This window comes from Microcebus murinus, chromosome 10 (genome assembly GCF_040939455.1).
Source record: "Microcebus murinus isolate Inina chromosome 10, M.murinus_Inina_mat1.0, whole genome shotgun sequence".
NCBI classification, from domain to species: Eukaryota; Metazoa; Chordata; class Mammalia; order Primates; family Cheirogaleidae; genus Microcebus; species Microcebus murinus.
The window spans coordinates 49463885-49490376 of NC_134113.1; the positions used below are offsets into that span (position 1 = coordinate 49463885).

General features: G+C 32.5%; 1 protein-coding gene across 1 annotated transcript in view; it reads right to left on the reverse strand.

The window, feature by feature from the left end:
- ADAMTS20 (ADAM metallopeptidase with thrombospondin type 1 motif 20) overlaps positions 1–26492 on the reverse strand; it is a 163010-nt gene that overhangs the window by 115390 nt on the left and 21128 nt on the right. Inside the window, exons 4-5 of the mRNA XM_012746250.3 lie at positions 8173–8432; positions 394–477 (exon numbers count right to left, since the gene is read on the reverse strand). Coding sequence (XP_012601704.2) covers positions 394–477; positions 8173–8432 — 344 coding nt within the window. The remainder of the gene's footprint in view (positions 1–393; positions 478–8172; positions 8433–26492) is intronic.

Consider the following 26492-nt stretch of genomic DNA (forward strand, 5'->3'; position numbering starts at 1 on the left):
TCTGAAGCATTATGATCAAAACTGAATCTAATTAGATATTCTCAATATATTCATGCAATATTTAAAATCAATAAACTAACTTTTAAAAATTACTACATTTTAAATCCTTCCACATTAGGATTATAAAAGTGAATACTTGGATTTCTTTTTTTTAACCTTAGATTTTTAAATTGTTTATTCATTTGTGTTACATCCTTGACTCAGTTAAACACTGTTGACATTCTATTTTCTCTCCATCACAACAGAACAGGGTAATCTCACTCCATTTCAAATCAAGTTTTTTCAAGTAAATTGTTAAAGGATCTCATTTATAATAACAGTTTCGTGATCTTTATATATTTTCACTAAAAGACTACAACAACTAATATTGCTAATTTTAGATCTGTTTCTTACCTGTTCATTGTGAATTACAATTAATTTTACAATTACTATGTTTATAAGATTTCCAATACTTGAGTCCTTGTAGATTGCTGCAACCTGCAAGTTAAAAATGTAGGATTAGATGCCTAAAAAGAATATGTCTTCTCAAAAGTAAATTCAAACCAGTCCCAGAACATCAATTCTCCAATTTAGCTGCACATTGGAATCTCTTAGAGAGAGAGCTTTTGTAAATCCTCACATTCAGGCAACATTCCTTATCAATTAAATTAGAATCTCCAGGATGAGACCCAGACATCAGTATCTTTTTAAAATTCTCTATTATTTTAATGATTCTAATGCAAAACAAAATTTGTTTTGCATTAGAATCATAGAGTTGGCTACCATAGTAGTATATCCCATGGCCAATGCCTCTGCCTCACACTATATAACACCCTCTGGACCTGAGCCACCTGTGCAATGAAAACTGCTTCTGAAGCCTAGATCACCATCTCATGGGTCACTGTCCAAGCCAAGAGAACAATTGCTTTGGAGGTGCTATTCCTTCATTTGTTTAGTACATAAATGTTCAGCAACTAATCCTTGCTTTGTTGGCTAGAGGCACAGATACAGGGAAGAGGGCATGGTTCAAGCCCTCACTCCATCAACCAAAGCTGCTTCAACACAATGTATTACATGATTGCTGCCAATGCCTCTGTACCAAACAGATTACTACCAGAACCAGAGCCAAAAGCATCTCTGGAGCAGCTGACACTGCAGGGTCAGTATGAGCAAAAATATAGTCTAGTATCTTTACTATTGTTTTAGCTGTGCAGCCACAAATACTTACAGGTTTGTCATCTTTACCTGCAGTGATGCCTTTGGCTCTGGTGGTAGCATGTTTTGGCAAGAGTGGAGGTAGCCCCAGTGGGGTTGACAGTAAGCTAAGACTGGGAGAGTCAGATGACTGGCGATTTCAAGCAGGTCTGTTAGCACTGTAGTATTGCTCACTTTAAAAATGGGAGCTGTGGAAATTTACAGTTGAATTTATAAATATTCATTTTACATGCAACTTTAAAAAAATATATCCACCCTAGAAAATAAAGTATACCAATATTTATGACTTCAGAGTTACCCTTTGATCCTGTGAGTTTAAAAGTGGATGCTTTTCTAAATCAAATTATAAGGTAAAATACACAACTCAAAGCTATTTAGAAAGGCTCTTTTTTCTCTAAAAGTGAAAAACAGTTGTGAAGATTCCTGTGTCACAGGAGAATATGCATTCTCATACCCCAGAGAAAAGAGCTTAAACACTGTGAGGTATCTAAACAACTAATTTCTATACTCATTGTCCCAAAGATATTGGCTACAAATGACAACCTGGATGTTATAGTATCAGCTATAAAATATATAACCAAAATTTTTTTTTTTCCAGTTTTGGAAGGAGCCATATGCTGCACCTTTATAGAGAAGTGACCAAATCAGGTAGAATTTGGAAATATATTCCCAGTGTTCTGACAGTATGATTTAAAATATATTGCTACAGCAAAATATCCTTAAAATGTAATGTTAGGGAAAAGATAATGCAAATAATTGTTATGCAAGGTGGGTAGTGGCTATAAAACTTAGTTCTTTAAGATAAACAGACATAAGTTCAAACTTGATATAATACCTACTTATCAGGCTATTATAAGGATTAAGTGAGATGGTATGAAAGTAGTATTTGGTTCAAGGCCAGGGTCAATGCCAGTATTATTTGATTCAAGGCCAGGAATCAATCATGGTAGCTATTATTATTATTGTCACTCTTCACAAAACTTTTCTAGAAGAAAATGCATATTTTATAAGTAATACTAGTTCTAATACATGTATTTCAAGTTAGTTATCATAGTATGCCCAAACTGAAGGCAAAGGATTCATTATCTATGTTTCATTATCTATTTCAATATTTATTGAATATCTACTGCCCATAAAACACTGTTGCTTACTAGATATACACAGATGAATAGAATAAGGCATGATCTGTGTGCTCTTAGCTCACAGTCTTCTGGGGGTAAAAGATATCAAAACAGAGGGTTCAATTTAAATAACTCTTCAATCCCCCCCAAAAACCCTCAGATTTATATTTTGCTTTTATACTAACATGGTATATTTCATTAAGTAATTAAGACCATCTTACTCATTTTTCTAATTGTATGTGCCTTCTATTATTTTAATTATTTACATTTATAATCTATGTGCTCATATACTATGTATACACACATATATATCTTTTACTATATTTTCATATTTAAAGGTGTTGTTATTGAATAACTCTGTTCAATAAAGCTGAATTGTGATTCAAGCAATGAACAGCCACAGGGCCCATTTAGCACTCAGAATTTTAGAGTTAGCATGTACAATGCATTTCTCTCATCCCTAAAACTACCTTCCCATATTAGATTGCCTTGATGGCAAGGTACTATGTAAGTTACAAATAACAAATAAAGAAATAATAAATGATAAGATGTTTATTGTGTGCCAGATGTATTCTGTTTAAGTGTATTAATTCATTTAATTCTCACAACAAGTCTTACGAGATATGAACTAGTATAGTACCTGTTTTATGGATAAAAAAACTAAGATACAGAAAAGTTAAGTAACACATTGAAGTTTTAGCAACAGAACCCAATTTCCATCCTAGGCAGTCTGGCTTTGGAGCACTAACTACTTTCCATGATTTTACTCAGCATTCTACCCTAAGTCGCTCCCAATGAGTTCTTACTGTAAATGTTTCAAAACCCTGCTGCAAACCATCTCCTAGCTGTGGTCATTTGATCATAGCCTCAGAGAAGTCCTATGCAGTCAGGAGACCTCACTTTTAGTTATAGCTTTATTACTAGTTACATGCCAGTTGTTTAACCCTGAAAAATGGATTTATCTTTTTTTATCTTAATATCCTCAACCATGTTGAGGTACTGAGTACCATTTGGTCACTATGCCCTTGTGTATTGGATTAGTATTAACTAGCTGGTGTTGGGAGGAGTGCAGAGGACATTTGTTTTAAAGAACAAAATCAATCCACAGTTTGAGAAATGTTGACTTAAAAGAGTTAAATACCTATTAAATACTCTTTTAAGAGTTAAATAGGTATTTTAAAAGAGTAGGTATTTTAAAAGAATTTATAGATAGAACTTCAGCAAATGTTCACAGATGGTATGCTTATAGGCCACTTTCATTAATAAGTGCAAAGTTATCTACAAAACACTGATTTTAACAAAGTAAAGAGATTTTGTCTGTAAAGATCACTACTCCTTGTTTAAAAAGAATATTTTATTTTTAAATTGAAAATGTTCACATTCTACAAAGTAAATATGTAAAAAGAATTAAGAATATGCAGAGTACTGAGTTGAAAAAAGGAGAAAGTAACCTAAATGTTTGTACCTTAAATATGAAAGTATATCATTAGTTTTATTTTAGTGTAATTGAAAAATTTACCCTAAATAACATCAGTAAAAGCAACCCAAGGAATTCAAAGCAATGGTATAAAGTCAATGAATGCAAGTGAGCGGTTTTAGTTGATAAATACCTTTAATAATAGTAATTATGTTTTAATAAAAAGACTAATTCTTGAGGATCACATGATACTTCTTAAATTTATATTATTAAATCTGAAATAGAGCAAATATTATAAAGTCAAACCTTTGAAAACAATGAAGTGTAGAAGTCTCAAACATATAGTAAATTTTAAGATTTATTAAACAATAAATTGCTGAATATCAAAAATAAACATATGAAGAAACTAACTGCTATGGTTTACATATATTTTGATAGCTTAATAATGCTACCAAATGCTACCAATATGTAAATGTCATTTTAACCTGATGCTATTATCCAAATTTCCTAAGGTTAAGAACTTTAGCCGGGCGCGGTGGCTCACGCCTGTAATCCTAGCTCTCTGGGAGGCTGAGGCGGGCGGATCGCTCGAGGTCGGGAGTTCGAAACCAGCCTGAGCAAGAGTGAGACCCCGTCTCTACTATAAATAGAAAGAAACTAATTGGCCAACTAATATATATAGAAAAAATTAGCCGGGCATGGTGGCTCATGCCTGTAGTCCCAGCTACTTGGGAGGCTGAGGCAGGAGGATTGCTTGAGCCCAGGAGTTTGAGGTTGCTGTGAGCTAGGCTGACGCCACGGCACTCACTCTAGCCTAGGCAACAAAGCAAGACTCTGTCTCAAAAAAAAAAAAAAAAAAAAAGAACTTTAGAATAGCAGATAATTGAATCTCTCTTCTCATTTATTAGAACACAAACATGTAATAAGATATACTACACACAATTGTGTTCTTCTGCATTAATTTTAATGTTAATTCCAGAAATCCTTTCAATAAGAGAGCTCAATAAGCTATTTTGACAACATAAGGACAATACTAAAAAATGAATTAAATCACACTTATTATATCTATATCACTGCACTCAGATATTGTAATAAATTGTTGAAAGCAAAGACAAAGTTTAAGAAGACAGTACAGGCCGGGCGCTGTGGCTCACGCCTGTAATCCTAGCTCTTGGGAGGCCGAGGCGGGCGGATTGCTCAAGGTCAGGAGTTCAAAACCAGCCTGAGCAAGAGCGAGACCCCGTCTCTACTATAAACAGAAAGAAATTAATTGGCCAACTGATATATATAAAAAAAAAAAAAAAAAAAATTAGCCGGGCATAGTGGCACATGCCTGTAGTCCCAGCTACTCGGGAGGCTGAGGCAGAAGGATCACTCGAGCCCAGGAGTTTGAGGTTGCTGTGAGCTAGGCTGACGCCAGGGCACTCACTCTAGCCTGGACAACAAAGTGAGACTCTGTCTCAAAAAAAAAAAAAAAAAAAAAAAAAAACCAAACAAAAAAAAAAAGAAGACAGTACAATAGTTTACTTTGTGCAGGATGGTTAAGGGTAGATAATCCTCTCTCTAAAATATGTATATAATCCATTTACTCAATGCTGAAGGCATTTAACTACTTACCCTATCCTATCTGAGGCTCAACATACACCAAAAAAACCCTTTTTCATCACTTTGAACTTTTCTTTAAATGGCTTATTATCATAGTTTACATCTAAATCACATTTTGTCTTTTTCCTAAATTACTGATCATAATTTGCTAAATTAGGAAATAATCATAATTTCCTAAATTATGATCAGAACATTACCAATCATCTAAGTATGAGTGTTTGAATAAAATTCAGTTAGTGCCTTCTAAAAATTAGGAAAAAATATGCAAAACTTGAATGGCTCCTTCCTCAACTGGAAACATCTGTGGACACTTATGTGGAGACAGCATTCTTCTTGCCTCTTTAGAGCAATTTTGGAAATGGACTTCACAAGCAGCGATAAAACAATTCAGACTAGATCTGATGATCTCTACATAGTGTGATCAATTGTCCCAGTTTGTCCAGGACTGAAGGATTTCCCAGGATGTGAGACTTAATACCAAAACTAAGGAAGTCCCAAGAAAAACAGGAAGATTTTGTCATTCTTTCTCTAAGTGTCCTTTCACTTTTAATGTTTTTTATATCCATGAATATAACTGTGATCACTGTTTTTTACCAATAAAACAATATATGTACAGAATCATAAAGTCAGCTGACTTTCTTATATCCTCATTTGAACATTCTTTCAATGAGAGAGAAGAATGCAGAAAGCACTAAGCCCAGGTGGTTTAGAAGTCATCTGAAATTTGGCCTCTGAGGAAGAAAAGAAAAAATATAATAAAATCCAAAGTACCTCAAAAGAAAGACTTACCCTCCTAAATTTTCCTCCTACCCCACTTATATTTGAAATGTTCTCTTCTTCCTCAACTCTGCTCCATCTATTAATATCTCCTATGAACAAAAGCCTAATGAAAACCAGCTGACTACATCTACAAAAGTCCCATCTTCACCTGAAATTTCTAGCAAGACTGAAAATCCAGGAAATGATATGTACATGCACTGGTCTGTTGTTTCATCAAGCAATCTCAGATGCAGGTTTACTTTCCATGAAGTCTAAAAGTCTGCTTTCCCCTCAATAAATTCTGGCTTTAAAATTCCCATAGACAACTTCAGTTATTTCAAAGTATGCCACAATATCCTCTAAATGGGGATGCTATTAATTGATTTTTATGTAAAATATAGAAAATAAGACTTCTCTGGGGGTGCTGATGTCACAAAAAATGCATGTAACTATTCCAAAATCACTCTATTGTGTTCCTTTACTCCTTTTAGTCAATGTCTCCAAAGCATCAACATTACATTTACCATGCTTCAAAACCTGTTGCATTTATAAAATCTAATATTTTCTTTCAATATCTTCCCCCACTTAATTTTCTTAATGAATGCCATTTCCTTTAACCATTTTCAATTGCAAAGTTTATCCCAGTGTTCCATATAATTGATACGATACAATTTTCCTACATATTACCTAACACCTTCTATTTCATAGTTCTCATTACAATCCCTTCATAATTTAGAGTATGACACACCCACATCTAGATTATTATACATCTATGTAATTATGTTGAATTCAGAAGTAGTCATTAGGATAAATTTCTATCCATAGCTCTGTTGTCATTTTAAAAATTAAACTCAAGTAAACTAAATGAGTGTCTATATTACAGAATTTCAGAAAATCACTTTAGATCATGTTTTTTATTTATCATAATGCATGGCATTCTGAAAAAAAAAGTATTACTTTAACCACAATTCATTCTCTCAATAACTATTTACTGAACACCTACTTTGTGCCAGATACCATGTTTAGGCAACATAGACATTGTATAATCATAGAAATTTAACATAAAATGTCATAAATAAGGAAAATGATCAGATCTTAGGACCTTCATGTCACAATGAACTTAACTGAGGATGACTAGCTAAGGAAAATTTACAATGCCCTATAGATGTGTCCTGACCAAGTCTTTTCAACCAAGTGGACCTGAATTCCCTTTATGTGACTTCCAGCCATGAGATATGTTCCGAATAACGTGAATCTATATGAATAGATTATCATATAATTCAACTAAACCAAGATACTTTGAGCATGAAGGGGAGTGCTTTCAGTAATTACTCCAAAATAACAGTTCTAAATTCAGGAATGTCCCAGGAAGTATGATATACATACACACACACACACACACACACACATATACGTATATGTACCGATACATATGACAGAGGGTGCTGCTACTAACACAGAATTGATGCCCTTCACTAGCTCTAGAACTCAATCCAATGGATATCGGCACCACCACTCCCTAACAGAGACATTAACATCAGATCAAGAACTTGTATAGCTACTGTAATCTTACATTCCAAATTTGCCAAGACAGCTCTATTAGTAATATCCTTTATCCCCACAAATAGATTTATAATTTAAAATATCATGTGTCCAAATTTCTGATTTGGAAAACATAGCAGTAATAAAAATACTATACCCTCCTCTCTAAACAGAACAAACAGAATAAGGTTTTAAAATTCAGATTCAAAGAGCAAAAGGTCAATCTGACTAGGATACTCCCTGTCACTAGAGGGCAGAAGCCATTCATGTGATGAAGTAAAGAATAATTCAAGCATTTTCTATAGGTGGTTTCAGAGATTATAAATGTTTTTCGAAAGTTGCCAAGTAACAGAATAGTATACTTGTTATTCCTCTAACCAAACTAAATTTCAATGAAATATTATTTTTGGCCTAACCCCAGATACCATTTGCTTACATCTGGAGTTTAGAAAAACAGTTTTATAATTTAAATGTGAAAAAAAATATTAAGCCAAACATTTTAGGAAACATAAAAGTCATGTTAAGCTTACTTACGATTGACATTAGAGTTAGTACATAGTGCTGCAAATTCTGTCCATGATGATGAACCATTTTAGCATCAGCTGTAACCATAACTTCCACGTATCTTGGATATGATAAAAAACGTTTTTTCCTGGAATGTAATTGACCTCTTTCATCTTCCAATGATATATTTTTTGATGAGTATCCTAAAATTATTTCCTTCTTTCTGTTAAGATCTTCATTCATGTTGCTATAGTTATGAAAGGGTAAAGTGGTTGACTTTATTTGGCTTTCTAGAAGGAAAAAAAGAATATAATGCAGAACCATTAAATTGGATGTGACTAAAAATATTGCAAGAAACAGAATAGCCAAAAAGATTTATTACTTACACATCTGCTTCCAATGTGAAACAATAAAAGGACAAAGAAATTATTATTTTAAAAAGTATTGTATAGCATTATCATGAACATTGCTATTCACAGTAATAAAAGTTTGCAGCATGTTCACATTTACATAGATTTCACTAATAAAATTGTACCTAAGGCTTATTTTAAAAGGTATGACCATTTTTAACAATTTCTTTCAAAGGTATGACTATTCAAAAGCATTTATTTACCACTGGGTAGAAAATAAAAATATCAAGGAATCCCTGTGTTTTTCTCAGTAGGTAAATTGGTTTTGCAAATCACCAATGGTATCTAATCTCATTACAGAATAACACTTTGTAGGGCAAAACTTCATAAAATATAGAACCAATTTTTTTATACAACATGTGAAAAGCACCATGATTAAAAGAAAATTAAGCCATGTAACAACAGGTGGCTGTTGGAACCCAGAAAATGTATCAACCCAATGTTGATATAAACTTTATAATACTTGATTAAATAAAATATGTGATATATTATACTTACTTATATATAAATACTGCATGAAAAATTATTGAACATTACAGATTATAATTACTACTTTTAAGTCATACACATTTATAGAAACCTATGCTTTTATGCCTGTGCATTTAAATCTTGAGTATTTGTGCTAATGGAAAAAATAGGCAGTACAGGTTCTTGTTCTATTTCCCTCTCCTTCACTTTTTTCCTTTCCCCTCCTCTTTACTTCTTTCCTCTTTTTCTCTGCTAATTTTTCTGCCAAGTGTATGGTGGTAATATTTTCAACAGAAAAGTAGACCAAAGGAAAGTAAAAAGAAAAAAAGGTTCTGGATAGTTCAGAAACCAAATAATCGAATGAACCCAAGTGCCCATCAATTCCTTAGTGGATTAACAAAATATGATATATGTATGCTATGGAGTACTACTCGGCCATAAAAAGGATGAATTAATGCCTTTTGTAGCAATTTTGAAGGACCTTGAGACCATTATCCTAAGAGAAGTATCTCAAGAATAGAAAAAACAAACACCATATATACTCTCTAATAAATTGGAATGAACCAGTGGGCACACAAGTACACAAAGGAAAGTATTAATAAATGTCATTGGAAATAAAGCAGAAATAAAGAAATAAAGAGGAAATAAAGAGGGGAGGAGGGGAAGAGCACAAACCTACCTAACAGGTACAATGAACACTATTCAGGTGATGGGCACATTTATAGCCCTGACTCAAGCCATGTATCAAAAACATCTATATTCCCTTAATATTTTAAAAATAAAAACAAACCCAAATAATCAATACAAAAATAAGCAATAATCAAGACTTAGCTGTACTATAAGGATTAGACATAAATATAAAACTATGTTTCATTATTATTAAAATAATTCATTTCATTTTAAATATAGATGCAAGTCTGTGGTTGTCATATAGAAACTAAAGTCCTTAGACATTAAGTTTTAACAGATACTCTTCTTTCTCTAATTCCTAAAACCATCCAGCTTTCAAAATTACTATGCTCTTAGGTTTTAAAATTTATCTCAGTGGGATAAATTTGTTTGCCAAATTCTGGAAATTTGACAAACTGAGTAGGCAGTCCTAACACTTTCTCCAACCATCTTTTTCCTGAAGTGACAAGAAATATGACAAATTATTAGACCCTAGAAAAGATCCCAAATATATCTGATATTAACATATACAAATCTCAGAGTTATTAGGGAAAAGGTAAATGCACTCTATTTCATTTATTCAAAATAAACATTTATTGAGTAGCTAATCTATGTCAGGACGAATTTGGAAACTGAGGAGCAAATAGTACCTGGTAAAGCTTGTGCTCTAGTGGGAAGATACAAAAAATAAAATGAATGACATATTTAAAGATAAAATTCCAGGTAACTTTAAGTGCTTTAATAATAATTCAACCAAGAGACAAAAAAAAGTAATTCTACCACCAGAATGACTAAAATTAAAAATAACAATACCAAGTGTTGGTAAAATCACTTTGAAAAACTATGGCAATTTCCAAGTTAGACCCATACAGAATTAGAAAGTCTAAATACTCACATAACTTTTTATAAATTGAATTCTAATTAATCCTTCCCCAAAAAACAATCTCAAAGGATTTCACCATTGAATACCACTAAATATTTAAAGAATAAATAGCATCACATCACACTTTCAAATAGTCACCTAAGAATTAGGAAAAAAAAAGGAAACAACCTGCAACTTGTCTTATGAGGTTTTTAGAACATGATATAGCAGAATATCTTTATGATCTTGGATTGGGAAAAAAAAGGATTCCTTAAGAACCAAAAATACTAACCATAAAGACTGCATTATTTGACTAAATTAAGACTTGGAACTTGTGTTCACCATAAGACACCATTTGAAGAGCAGGAGAAGGTATTTGCAATTTATATAAACAGAGGGCTTATATGCACATTATATAATTAATCATTACAAATCAGTAAGAAAAAAATAAAATTAAGAGAAACTTGAAAAAAATCACAAAAGACAAATCCAAAGGCAAAACATATATGAAAAGGTGCCCCAAAATGTGTGGTAATAGGAAAACAAATTAAAAAACAATGAAACATGATTATATACCGGCCCAAAAAGCTAAAACAAAAAAAGACTGACAATAGTAAGGTATGGTGATACAACTTAGGCACTGGAACCTCTCTTAAATTGCAAGTAGCAGTGAAAATTGGCATATTCACTTTGGAAAATTTCAGTGGGAGAGAAGGGAACTGAGATATGTCACATATCTTAGTGGGGAGGGGATACAGTCACCGTTTACTTTTAAATATCAATAATATAATATATATATATATATATATATATATATATATATATAGGTGTACATATAATTTAAAAACAGGTATATTACCAAAGAAACACAGAGACACCCAGTAAAACTTCCAACTTAATAGAGAAGGGGAGATGACTAAAAAAAGTCAGCAAAACTAAGAAAATGGGGGGAAAAGAAGAAACAATATCAGAGTATATTAACATGAAATACAAATAACATCTAATATATATATTCTTACTATAAGAAAAGTACAGTTCTGGTAACTTTACTTGTATTAACTCATTTAATAGTACCATTAATATATGAGATAGGTACTGTTGTTAACTCCATTTTATGAATAAGGAATCTACAACATATAGAAGCAGTCAAGGAACTCACACAGTTGCTAAGTGATAAAAACTTTCATAGATCATTCATCATAATAAAGGTGAATGGGTTGAATTTGTCTATCAAAACACAAAAGCTTTATACAAGTGAGTAAATAAATAAAATCCAGCCATATGTTAAATAATAAGTAGCACAGCTGGGATTCAAATCCTGGGTACCCGGCTTCAGAGTGTTTTAACCACAAAAACAAAAACAAAAAAAACACTGCTTCACAATGAAGCATACAAAAAGTAAAGAGAACCATAATTTAACATAAAATATTAATGCAATGTTACTAACACAGATCTCAAGAGTTTAATTTCAATGGCAATAGAAATAATTATAGAGAATAGAGAATAATTATAGAGAATATTCTACACACTTTTTGGCGAAATCATTTAAGAATTTGGAATAAATCTATAATTTCATACTTCATCAGCACACAACAGTTTGAACACAACTTTACATCATAAGTTTAAAAAGTGACAAAATTAAATACAACATAGTTTTATATAGTTAAAAACTAAAATAAAAACATAATACTTTTGCAAATACATATGAGTGCAATACCACTACATAAAAAGATGAAAGCAAGAAGATGATAAACATGGGATTTAGAACAATGGCTGCTTCAGGTGAGGAGAGGCAAGTGAACAAAATGGGAAGGGGAGTGGAATTATGCGGTTGCATTTGGGTTGTTATCCTGGTCCTATATTTTGTATTGGTTAATACATTAAAGAATATGTGATACAATAAAAACAAATTCTTATTAAACAGTATTATACCAAACTAATTTGCTGTTAAAGCAATATGCCAGCTCTAACCACTATCATATAAAATTGTTTTGGTAATGCTAGATAAAGCAATATGACAATAAAATGAAATATACAATGTGAATATTAGGGAGAAAATTTTTTCATTGTTATTTTGATTTGATTTTGCAGACGAAAGGCTTCTATAACTAAAAAGAAAACAAAAAAAACCCAGAAGACTAAATGTAAAACTATTTAACTTAATATTCCTCAATAGAAGAATAGTTGAGCAATGAAATGTTATATAGCTATTAAAAGAATGAATTAGGTCTATATGTTTTGATATGGAAGGATGTCCCTGATGCATTTTTAAGTAAATGGTATATATAGTTTGATCCCATTTTGTAAAAACAAACTTTTTCAAAATATACAAATAAATATTCATAAAATATATATAATGAGCCAAAAAGGTATAGAAGTATATACCCCAAACTTTCAACATTTGGCCATACTGGACAGGTGTGACAGAAGAGGAGGATAGTGAAACCACTAAATACTATAATATCTCAGTGCCATTTAAATTATTAATTTTTACAATGAGCTTATTTTATTTTGTAATTTTAAAAACTAAAATATTTTTATAAACAGTATCTAGCACCTTTTTATAAGCTAAATATTTACTCTTGTTACCTTTCTTTGGTATTTATACCTAAGTGGTATAACAAATGATGATAAAATGACCTTTCCAAATACTCTACATAAATGGCCATTATACAAAGCATATTTTCCAGTTCAATTACATCATTTCTATACAATGCTTCCCTTTCTGTCACATAGAGTCAAATGTTAAAATGTCTTGTCTTTTATTAATAACAAGCATATTATGTCCCAAAACTAATTTAGACCAAACCAAAATGCAAAATCACACACATCATGCAACAATCATAATTTGCCTGAGCACAAAATACTTAAAAATTATGTAAGTGAATATAACACTTACAATATCTTGGTATATTCTAGAATTCAAGGAGAAGGTTAAAAATTAATAATTCGTAAGAATATAAACTATTAAAAATTTCTATTAAACAATAATGTAATTAGAAGCCCACAATTCTACTTGAATGTCCTACTGGAACCTCATATTTGAAATACATAAAACTGAATTCATAATTTATTCTCCCATCCTGCTTCCCTATTTCTGTTAATATGAGGAATAGCTTCCAAATACCTATAACTCACAAACTGTACACCACCATCGGGCTTTTCCTATCCCTCCTTTACCCTCTGTATCTAGTCACCAATTTTGCCCATTTCTCCTTCAAAATGTTCCTTATATTGCTCCTTTTATAAACAATATCCTTGCCTCTAAACTCATTCAGGTCCTTCTCACCTAACAACAATATTATTAGAATCATGAATGCAAAGTTGGACACAAAGTCTCCCAAATGGTCCTGCCATCTTCAATCTCTCATCCTTCCTGAATAGGAATCTTACGTATGTCCAAAAAGATTCATTTTTAGAAACATCCTTTTTATCTCATCCTTATACAGGATAAGACAAAATGGGTGCTCGTTGCTCATAAAATACAATAAAATCTGAGCCTCTCCCCACCAGCCCACCCGAAAATACAGTAACCACCTCCAAGCTATGAATGCCCTGAAGACTGAGAACACTGTTGGGCAGCTGTGTCCTGCCTTTATAAGTGCTCGATATACGTTCAGTGAACAAAAACAAAACAGGATTGGGATAAGGAAAGGAAGGATAATGGAGGAGGGAGAAAGAAAGAGGAGGAGGAGGCAGATGAAAGAAAGAAATATAACAAGACGAAAAGTTTATCAGGCCGGAACTTCAGGATAAAAAGAATACTAATTGTGACATACAACAGGAGCAATTCAAAGACATATAAGTTGGCTTTCACTTTCCTAATATCAAGTACAACATTCATTCTGGTGTCTGTACACAAACTAGAATTGATACTAATGCTTTGTATTTGACCAGATGAGGAAACACATTTTACACTTTTTCACTAGCACATAAATATCCATTTTTAAAATGAGGGCATAAAATCAAAAAATGCTTATTCTAGACTCAACATTTCAAACCATTTGTTGAATGCCAGACAGATCAAAGAATTCAGTGACCCCTGAGATAAGGCGTGACTATATCAGATATATTGTGAAATCTAACATATTTTCTCATGATTTATACTGTTTTCTGGGTCTATTACATGCCCTATGTTGCCACATTGCTGAGTTTTCTTATTAATACTACTATTAACAATAACAATAAACAAAATATCAAGTGCTTATTATATATCTGGTAATGGTACATTTTATTTATGAAATGGTACATTTTATTTATGAAATGGTATATTTCATAAATAATTTTTAAGTATTTTGTGCTCAGGCAGATTATGATTGTTGCATGATGTGCCTGATTTTGTATTTTGGTTTGGTCTAAATTAGTTTTGGGACATAATATACTTGTTATTAATGAAGGACAAGACATCAAAAATCATTTCATAAATGGTACATTTTGCCTTTGTTATTAACAACTGTATGAGGTAGGTAGTATTATTATCGTCATTTTATATACAAGAAAAAGTGAAGAACAAGAAGATTAAGTAAACTGTCCATAGTAACACAATACAAATCTAGAACATACTTATTTTTAAAATCAGTAGTACTCCATAACATAAAAACATATGAAAATCTACAGTCCTCTATGATTTCTCAATATTATTAGAAATCTCAATCACTACTTTAGAACTATAGCTCATAAAATATTTTATCGTGCTTTGTTTCAAAGAGTTTCAAAAGTTAATAATTAGAGTCCCATCTACTAGTAATAAACTTGCAGAAGATTACAGACTTGCCTTTGGCTGGCTGAAACTTGAAACATAAAAAAATCATTACATCATTAGTCTTCCTTGCATCCCTGAATCAGTTACTATTACTGTGTACATTTTAAAACAGAGAAATGTGACACCAGTTAGACAAAATTTCAACAGCCACCAACTGAATAAGTGGCATAACAAAGAAATGAATTCAGGTTTCCTCAATATCAATTATTACAGCTGAACTCCACAGCATGTGACTCTTCTAAAGGTCCTATGTGGTAATACATGCAGAATGTTGAGAATTTAGTAACCAGAGTCATAATGATAAATGTTGCTTCCTAGAAGACTAAAAAGGGAGAACTTACTAATCATATTCATGAAAATGTGGGGTCTAAGGCTCCTTGCATTACAGAGGCATACAGCTGGCCAAGATTTGGATATAAAGGCTTTTAGCTCTACTTGGGATAAAGACTTGAGACAGATCTGGTACTGTCCTTTCATTTAGTGGCCCTGAAGGAAAAAAAGAAGGCACTAAAACCCCTCAAATTACCCCCATCAATCCCACAGACACCAGGAAATTCTAGTTGCTTCCATCATGTGTGCTGACAGGACAAAAGAGCACATTGGTTAAGTGTCATTGAGTAAATTTTCTTTTTCTAGTCTTAAGAAGCCAACTCACAGAGCTTGCTCTAAAAAAGTATAAGACAGATTTCCCTAACAAGCTGAATCCAAGATTCCTGCATAGATCAGGAATTGAAAACAGGTACATAATCATTCATAAATTCAAAGCCCTTAAGATTATTTTAATGGAAAGTAACATGCACCTGCATGCTTGTTCCAGCCTTTGGCATCCCAACCACTACCTAGAAGAGCATAAAAGAAGAAGAACACTTTTTCATCTTCTTTGCATTTTACATAGAGCTTTTCCACATCTTCAAATCTCATCCCTTAACAGAAAATTCTAAGCAAAGAATTGAGACTAAGACAAATCAACTGACACAAATATCAGAAGAATCTGAATGGATAATTATATGTATAGCAATAGGATATTCTAAACTACTCTATTACGTCTTGAAAAGATATGTGTTTGAAAATCTTTTATCCATGAATTAAATATATAAGCTAGCATTTAAACATGTAAATGAAACGTTAATATTGCATGAGTTCTTCAAAATAAATACTGTTTATTCAAAATAAATAAATAAATTCACTGATATCCAGTGACTAAATCTTGCAAATGTGTGGCTGCTGAAATTAAAATACAGCATAACACTATTAAAATTGACAATAGTCTATGATTCTACCTCATGAATCATATCTTCCTGTTTTCAGATGAGCCTTCATGGCAATCCACTTCCAAACCATATCCACTTACTATGATTTAACAGTAGATAAAACATAATTCCCCTTTGTTTTTCTAACTTTTACCTGGCATGTTTCTAAGCTAGAAGATCTCCTACATTATCCAACAATATATCCCATGTATATGGAATCATTCCAGAAATACCTTGAGGTAATGTTAAGTACTAAGAATACTAAAATACTTCCCAAAATCACAAAGTTACTTCAGAGTAGGCACTTACAAGTATTATAACTTCTTCTATATAATTATAATATAGTAAGTATTATAACTTCTCTATTTGCCCCAACAATTCAAGTATTGATGTAATACAATTTTTCAACACCATTATTAAATAACTTAATGAATTATTAGTATGGGCTTTTCCTATTATGTTAATAACTCCATAATTTCTGACTTGAATATTTTTAAAAAATAATCATAACTCATAAATATCTAAAATGTAATATAAGCTTATATTCTCACTCTTTAATCTAATGCCAGTCTGGTCATTATAATTTATTTATTAAACTATATCTACTACTCTTGGCCTTATAATTTCTCAAACACCTTTTGACTGAAAACAATAGAATTCTCATGTGAAATGTCTATGTATCCTTTAATATTTTCTTAAAAGATTTTGTAAAATAAGAAATATTAAAGATATTTTCTAATATAAATTTAATATTGAAAAACTCAGATTGTCTTAATTATAAGACAATCACTAAATGAATATTAAGTGTTAGAAATCAAAATTCTATGTAATGTACTAATAGTACTTAGTATCTTTATTATGGAATGTTTTATTCACATTGGTTTCGTCACCTTTATTAAGTTCATGATTTTTAGATTTTGACAAAAGTGGAAAAAATCAAACTTTAAAATTATTTAGAGATTGAACATTTTTAAACAAATGTTTAATTTTATTTTGTACTACATCCCAGAATTTAATAAATCTCCATTTTTAAAATGAATGTCTTTGTCAATCTTATTTAACACCAAGATGTTAATAGCATCTGGATACAACAGAATTTATGCGTTTTTTTTTTAGCACGGTAAAGACAGGTATATTTATTTCACATGACACCACATTTCACAGGATATGTACATGTCTGTATATCACTGACTTTAATACTGTACTTTAATACTGGTTAAAAAGTGGAGAGGGAATTTTTTTCATTCAGTTTTCTGGCTCTCTTCCAAGGGAGAAAACCCAGAGCAGCTGCTGGGATGCTCTCCACATGAAACAGTATATCTGCAGCCTGACCTGGAGATGGGTTCAACCTTCACTCTAGCAGTAATGATCTTCACAAAGTATGAAATGCAGGCAGGGGCCAGCCAAGAACATGGACCATCCTCTCCTTTGCAGTTCTTCCCTGCATTTATATTCTAAGAGAGCAGCTCAGTCTTATGTTTCAATGTGTTTAAATAGGGTTGCTTCTGAACGGTACAATTCTGAGTCAGATTCTAATTTCAAATTATTACAAATCTTTATTTCCTTCTGATAAGGAAAGCATCGTGTGGCTAAGCAGTAGACAGCCAAAGATTCAAATTTACTTCATTAAGCATTTGCGATTATGTGTTTGGTAGATCAAAGGAAAACTATAAAATGAGCTATATGGCTGATTAGTAATCTAATATTTTAGATAGAAAAACTTTTATTTCTTGTTCTCCACAAATCTACTGAGTTATTTTCAATTCTCTCCTTTACCAGGTGAGTGAATCTAAATAAATATCAACTGTAGACAATAAAAATGACATCCTTACACAGCTCAGATCCTGTGGGCCCCCATTTTATTCATTCCCTTCAATGGGCCCTCATCTTCCTTGTTCTTTTCCTACATAATAAGGGAAAATTACAAACCAAATTTATTCATGAACACAGATGAAAAAATTCTAAAGAAAATATCAAACCTAGTACTGACATTTGAGAACCAGTTAATCTAATTTACCACATCAACTGAATAAAGGGAAAAAATACATATGATCACCTTGGAATGTGTAGGAAAACAAGGTTTGATGAAATGCAACATCCACGCATAATAAAGTTCTTAAGTAGACTAGGACTTTAGGAGAACTTCCTTAATCAGATAAAGGCTACCTAAGAAAAACCTACAAGAGATATCGTATGTATTAGAAAAGGTTGAAAGCTTTCCTTCTAAAACTGGAAATGAGGCAAGAATTTTCATTATTGCTATTTCAAAGGGACTGTTCTAGAAATTTTAGTCAGTGCAATAAGAAAAATAAAGAAAAGATTGAAAGATTGGACAGGAAGAAATAAAACTGTCTACATCATTATCTATTACAAAATCCAAATGACTCAATAGATAAAGTATTTGAATATGTAAATTTAGCAAAGTTGCTGAATATAAGGCCAATATAAAACATCACCTGCATTTTTATGTAGAACAATACAGCAATTAGAAAATTTTTAAAACAACATTTAAAATAGTGTCAAAAACCCCCACAAAATACCCAGTAATAAAACCAATGAAAGATGTGCAAGACCTCTACAAAAAATCTACAAAATATTATTTGAGAAATTGAAGAATAAATTAAAGATATAACATATTGATGAGCTAGAAGTCATAGTTTTACAAAGATGTCATTTGTCCACTGCACTGATCTATTGACTCAATGAAATACAATCAAAATCCCTTTTTTTTTGTAAATCAACAAGCTGATTCTGAAATTTATATTAATGTGTGAATTTAAAAGGTCAAGAATAGCCAAAAAATAAAGAATAAAACAAGAATAAAATTAAAGGCTTCCTCCCACATAATATCTGTAAGACAATATGGTATTGACACAAGTATGGACAAATAGACCAATGGGAGAGAATACAATGTCCAAAACAGATCCATATATATGGATACTTTTCTGAATACATGTTATGTATGCTAAGTTTTTTAAAATTCCTATGAAATATCTCAATTATCTTTTACAACAAAATAAAGGTTCATTCACATTGCTTTTGATAATTTTACTGTCCACTGTTTTGGGATTTGGGCACAGGAATAAACCAAAATTTGAAATTATTGATAAATTGAGCTCTGATTTTCAAACAGATATTTTATTTCATTTTGTTTCATGCTATATCCCAAAGTTTAACATATCACCTTATTTTAATTTCAAAATACTACAGGGGTACAAATATTGAGATTACATATATTGCCTTTTTACCACCCGAGTCAGAGCAACAAGCATGGCCATCCCCAGACAGTGCGTACCACACCTATTAGGTGTGAGTTTACCCATTCCCCTCCCCCCTTCCTGCCCAACACCTGATGAATGTTACTTCCATATGTGCACAGAAGTGTTGATCGATTAGTACTAATTTGATATTGAGTATATGAGGTGCTTGTTTTTCCATTCTTGTGATACTTCACTTAGAATAATGGGCTCCTTAAATGAAGGTTTTCACCACAACAAGATTAGTTCCCAACAAGAAAAACCTAAAGATAGTTCATCTAACTCTCCTTTATGATACCTAAGGTTTACAAGTTTTATTCATGCAAATATTCTCAAACACATTCCAACTAGCACAATACTTGTTAGGGTCACCAATCACCTCTGCAAAATCCATCCAATAATCCATTCTAAATCTTCATGTTCTTTGAATTCTCAACACTATTTAACCAACTGATAGATCCTACCTTTTTGAAAATGTTTTTCCACTTAGTTTTGGAGCATACGTTTTTCGGTTCTCTTGCTATCTCCCTGGCCTCTACTTTTCAATCTTCCTAGCTGATTTCTCCCCATCTCTCCAACTACTAAACATTGCCATGTCCCACAGTTAAGTCTTTGGATGTTTTTCTCTTTGAATCTAGTCTATGCCCTAGGCAATCTCATTCAGCCTTGTATCTTTAAATATAATCTATATTCTGATTCTCAAATTATTATCCCAAGCCCAGACCCCTCTAATGACCCTCACAACTCATTTATTCTATTGCCTACTTGACTTTTCATCCTTTCTGTATCTAACAGGCACCTCAAATTCTAACCATCTAAAACCTAACTCTCAATATTCCTTCCTAAACCTGTGGTTCCCACAGACTTTCCTATCTCAGTAAATAACAACTCCATTCCTTCCATTTACTCAGGCAATAAAAAAGAAAAAAAACAAAAAACCTTAGAATAATCTGTGACAACTCTCTTACTCTCAACCTTCACCTGCAACCTATCTATCAGCTTCACCATCAAAATATATACATAATCTGGACACTTCTCACTATCTTCATGGCTACCTCCAATTCAAGACCTCATCATTTCTCAACACAACTATTTCAGCCTCCTCCCAACTAGTCTCCTTGCTTCTGCCCTTGTTCTGCTAGTCTTTTCTCCACCTAACAATCCTAATGATCCCTGTAAAATGTAAACTGATCATGTCACTCTTCTGTTCCAAATCCTACAGTGGCTTCCAATGTTAGATTTATAGCCAAATTTCATATTGTAACTTACAATGTCCTAAGTGTATTGGTAGATTCACCAGGAACCTAAAGAAGCTTAAACTTCTAGTCTCTCACTTGCTAAGCTCCTTCTTAAGGCCTTGGAAAGAACTCTGGTAATTCGGCATTTATAATTTTATAGTATTTTTCTTAAAGAGAGTCACCCCAAATAGTTTAATCCTCAGGATCTCACGACCTGGATCCACCCATACCTACATGACCTTGCCTCCCACTACCACTCTGACTTCATTTCCTACTACCCTCTTTCCCCCTCACTGCACTTGTAATTCTACAGGCTTTTCCTGGAACATGTCAGGCAGGTCCCAATACATTTGCAGCTTCAGTGAAGGTACTCAATAAATATTTTATAAATAAATGAAAGAATTACAAAAACAAACACATGTTGGGGCAAGATTGACGTCTTATTTTCAGAGCACTTAATGAGGAACGGGATAAGAGTCTCCTCTTAGCAGTCAGCTTTTTTCTTATGACTCAATGTCCACATCCACTCTAGAACATGGGGAAGGAAAAGCCTGCACAACTGTCTTACTCCTGCACTCTTTTGGCTTGCCTTCTCACTTCTTGTCTGGCCCAACTCTACCTCATGGTGAGAGACTTGTCATTTACTCTATGCCATAAATGTTCTCTTTTCTAATAAATGCTATGAACTGAGTCCTCCACAGAGTCAGCAGTAAATATACTAAAGAGAGAGAGAAAGACTTCAAACCTTTCTTCCATTTTCCTGTTGCACAATCAGACTTTGAAAGTCAAGACGTAAATATCACCTTGGTCTTTTTATTTGCAGTCTCCCCACCCACCAAATAAAAAACATGGAGGAGTGGTCAGCAGATAATCCCAACATGCTAGAAAATATACATAATTATTGAATACCATGGCAATGAAGAAATGAGTTAACTGAAAACTCTGGGTGATTATTCTTGCTTTTATTTATCTGGTGAATTGCATTTATAGACTTGCATATGTAGAACCAGCCTTGCATCTCTGGGATGAAGCCACCTGGTCATGATGAATTTTTTTTTTTTTTGATGTGCTGTTGGATTCAATTTGCTAAGATTTTGTTGAGGAGTTTTGCATCTATAATATTCTGAAATAATAAAAAAAAAACCTCTGGGTAGTTTTGCACTGAGAATAATATCACTATTTCTCTTTCTTTTACCATAGTCTGTATTTTATTTACTAATATCTCAATCTTCTACACAGCCTATCTCTCTCTAAACACAAAGTTTAGTCATTGATCTATTTATGTCAAAAATATTCTGTTCTGTATTTCTTATCAATTACTGATATCTCCATTTGCAGTGCTCAAGGTATCCCAAACACAATTTTTCCAACACCAATACCATAACCGTTCACTCTGTGTTTGTGTATGTATTGGTTTTACTTACACAGCATCCATTCATCGAACGTCTCACAATGGTCCCCAATTTCTCTTTGGGTACCTATCCCCATCGTAATGAGTCCATTGTTCCAGTTACACTTATCTGACCCCACTGGCAGGGCAGTTCTGACTGATTTAAGCACTGCCTCCAGTAACACTGGTTAGTAAAGGCCAAGTTAGACCAAACAAAATTATCAGACTCTATACCAGGAACTGTGTTTAAACTACTGGGGGAGAAGACTCCCCAACCCTACTGTATTGATACTGAAATAAAGCCCAAGTCTCTTAATAAGATTTACACAGACCTTCATAGGCTTGCTGCTGCTTATCTCTCCAGTGTCACATCATCTTACCATCTCCTGGCATCCCACACTTTTTGTAATTAATGACCTTTGCTTCCCTAAAATGGTTCTAGCAATGTCTCATCTCCAGGTTTTTCACATGCTATTGCTTCCACCTGGAATGTTTCCCACCCCCTCCTTTTCCCTGACTAATTTCTACTCATCTTTCTTGCTTCAGATAATGATTTATTTTATCAAGTAAGCCTTCTCTGACCTCCACATTTGAGCTGGGTGCTCCTCCTGTAAGTTGTCAAATGTCTTATGAATAAACCTCATTTTACACACCTGCCTGTAAGCAGAAAAGTTATTTTGGTACTAACAATTCCTCAGCTAATTACACATAAGTTATACATAACATAGTGCTAGCTGCAATGAAGAATGTGAAAAATGAAATAAAGGAACATAAAAACAAAATATTAAAACTCATAGGTGGGATGACAGAAACATATAACAAGTTTTAAAACAATGCAAGTTAGTATTAGTCATGCACAGAATAAATAGTACAGCTCCTAAATTGTGAGAGAGTCTATGCTCAGAGATTCCAAAACCCACAATCTTATAAAATCGCAGCAGGTACATTAGTCATAGAAGAATGAATAGGATATATATAATAATATATATATCTTTTATATAATAAGATATATAGTATATAATAAGATATATCTAATAATATCTATATCTTTAATAATATATATGTTTTATTATAATCTTATTATAATAAGATTATAATAAAACAACTGAATAGCAATTTTCACTAAAGCAAGAATCTATAATAAGGCACAATTAGTAAAAGAACAAAAAAATTAATGATTCAATTTTTATGTCTATAAATGAAGGGCACTCTAGTAGTTAAATAATTCATATTTAGACCAATGGGAATTAAAAAAAAACTGAGGAGATAGAATATCTTACTGTGGAAGGAAAATATTTACAGAAAAAATTTCTTAAAGGATAAGTGACTACAGTATGAAACAAGATAAAGAAAACGCAAGATAGCAGACATCACTGAGAAGTGAGCACTGTTATAATGAGGGATAAATGGAGATGTATTCAATTCTAGTGGTTAACGCTTACATTGTCATCAATTAAAAACTCATAGAAACTTTACCAAATTGCAAAGTTACTGAAAACCCCAAACACTAATCTCAAAATAGGAAGTGGACCAATCTAAAGCAAAGAGAAAATGAATTCTTAATGCAGTTAGAACAGAAAAGTGCACAGTATATTTCAAAGAAGGTTCAATGTCTCTGTCTCTCCTCAACAGATCTGATGAACATGTGAACCAGAACAAGTTGACATAGGCTAGAAAAAAAATCATCTGAATTCCTAACAGCAAATAAGAAGCCCTAACTTTACAAATAGTGAGAGGCAATCAAATCAAATCAGAAATATGAAAAGTGGTTTGACTCCATTATATTCAAGACACTGGCATAGCTGATTCTTCAATTAGGGCTTTTAACTATGATTGCTTCTTATAACTCAAGATTCATAATCCTCTACTATTCATTTCCAGGCTAGCAGAGAAAAAATCATTAAGAGCAAAACCTTGCCTTAAAAAATAGAAAAGAATGAATCATTATTTCTACCTGGAAAATTTTCTCCAGTTTAATGATATAGTCTGAAATACATAATCCTAGTATAAAGAAGGAAAGATTAAAAAACTATTAAACTAATTCTTCAGAGTAGCCAAATAGTTCTTCCTGGAAAGCACTACTGTTACCACAGCTAAAATGTAAAGAAGTTTATGTTTACCTGCCATGTTACGTATTTTCAAAATGCCTCTGACAACTGCATAAGCATGCCCTCTGGTTTCTAGCATATCTGTTCTCCTTTTCACTTGCCTATTTCACATAATTCACCCACTATGGGAATCATCAACCTCATTAGAAATAAAACTAGATAACCAGGACTTCACGGATTAAAAAAAAATAGCACTTCAAAGATCTGGGACACTGCCACAGACAGAATGATGACAACACAAAATAAGAATGATATATGGCATATTGATTCTTTTCTTTGGAATGCATTATTAAATGCATGAACATTTCACTGTTATGGCAAGCAGAGCACACAACTCGCAAAACAGGTCAGTTAATAAGATAACTGTATACACATGAATCCAATAGTCACACCACCACTAGGTTCTTCCCCAGACAGAAAATATCTGTAACTTAAGGGTGATTATGCCTCACAGAGTTACTCTAAGGATCAATGAGATATAACTATGAATAGGGACAGAAAGAGAAAATATATGTATATGCACATGAAGTAGTTCTGTTCCATGGCATTTGTGATCTTAAAAATTTACTAGGTCCAATTTTACAACTCAGGATTTTTTGTTTGGGACAATATCTAACTTAAAAACAGGACTATTACAATAAGACTGAATAGCTGCTTAGGAAAATAAACTACTTCCATGCACTATAAAATACTGGTTAACAAACAAAGAAAAGGGGAGACTTGAATGGTTGAGGCAATAGTTTGTTATTCCAATATAAATCAACCTTTTCTAATTAGTAGAGGACTTTTTAAAAAAAGTAATACCTGTTACTTTTTCCATTCTAGCATTCACTTGATTTAAATAGAAATTTGGGCACCAAAAGAAAAAAGGCTTCTTTTTGGGGGTGCAGGTGAAGAGGGAGGTAGAAGAGAGAACAGCTTCAGATTGAGCTGTGTTGAATCTAAGATGCTGCTGGAACATCCCAGACAATATGTGTCAGGCAGTTCGTAGACTTGAGATTTAATCTTAAAACAGGAGCTGAAATTAAAACATTTGTTCAAATTTATGTATCATTTAAAATAGTAATTAAAATTAGGAAAGTAGAAAAATAAATCATGTGGACTATATTCAAAAATGGTCTAAAGTGGTAGCCAAGAAATGCACTTAAAAAAATCCTTAACTTAGAAGATGAGAAAACAATAACCAGGAAGTGAAATGAGAGGAATAGTAAGAAAGAAAAGATGCAAAGTTGAAAGCAAAGGGTATCAGAGAAGCCAAAGAAGAACTATTCAATTAAATTAAATTAATCAATAGTGTTAAATAGTCCCCCAAAACAGCAAGACTAAGACAGATTTTTGTTTCAGGCAAGTAGGAGGTTTTCAGTAACCTTCTAGAGAATAGTTTCAGTAAAAGGGTGGGGCAGGTGAATGAGATCTCTTTAACTACCTCTAGATATATTAAGAAGCTTGAGCTGACTCTCAAAAACACCATTAACAAGTTATTAGTTCAAAATATTAGTCATGGTCACAGCCATATTTATGATTCTCTGTCCCTAGATTAATTAGTGGCCCCTTCCTTCTCTGCTCATAAATTTATATAATGTTATAAATGGCAGGGACTTCAGAAATCACCAAGTTAGAAATTACAAACTGGCGGTTAACAAACCAAATTCAGCTATTTCTTTTAGTATTTTTTCACTTTAAAAATATATATTATTTTCAACTTCTCTATAAAATATTAAAGATCTGGCAATTGGTCCCATGTTCCCAAAGTGCCTTTTGCAAGAAGAATGTATATTCCAGTGCCCTATAGATAGATAGTTCAATGTCTCAATGACACCTGACTTTACACATTTCTGATTCCTATAGCTGTGTCTGATTCCTATAGCTATAAGATGTCTAAGTTAAAGATCCCTAAATTTGACATTCAGTTAAAGTGGAAACAGGTTAAATTTAT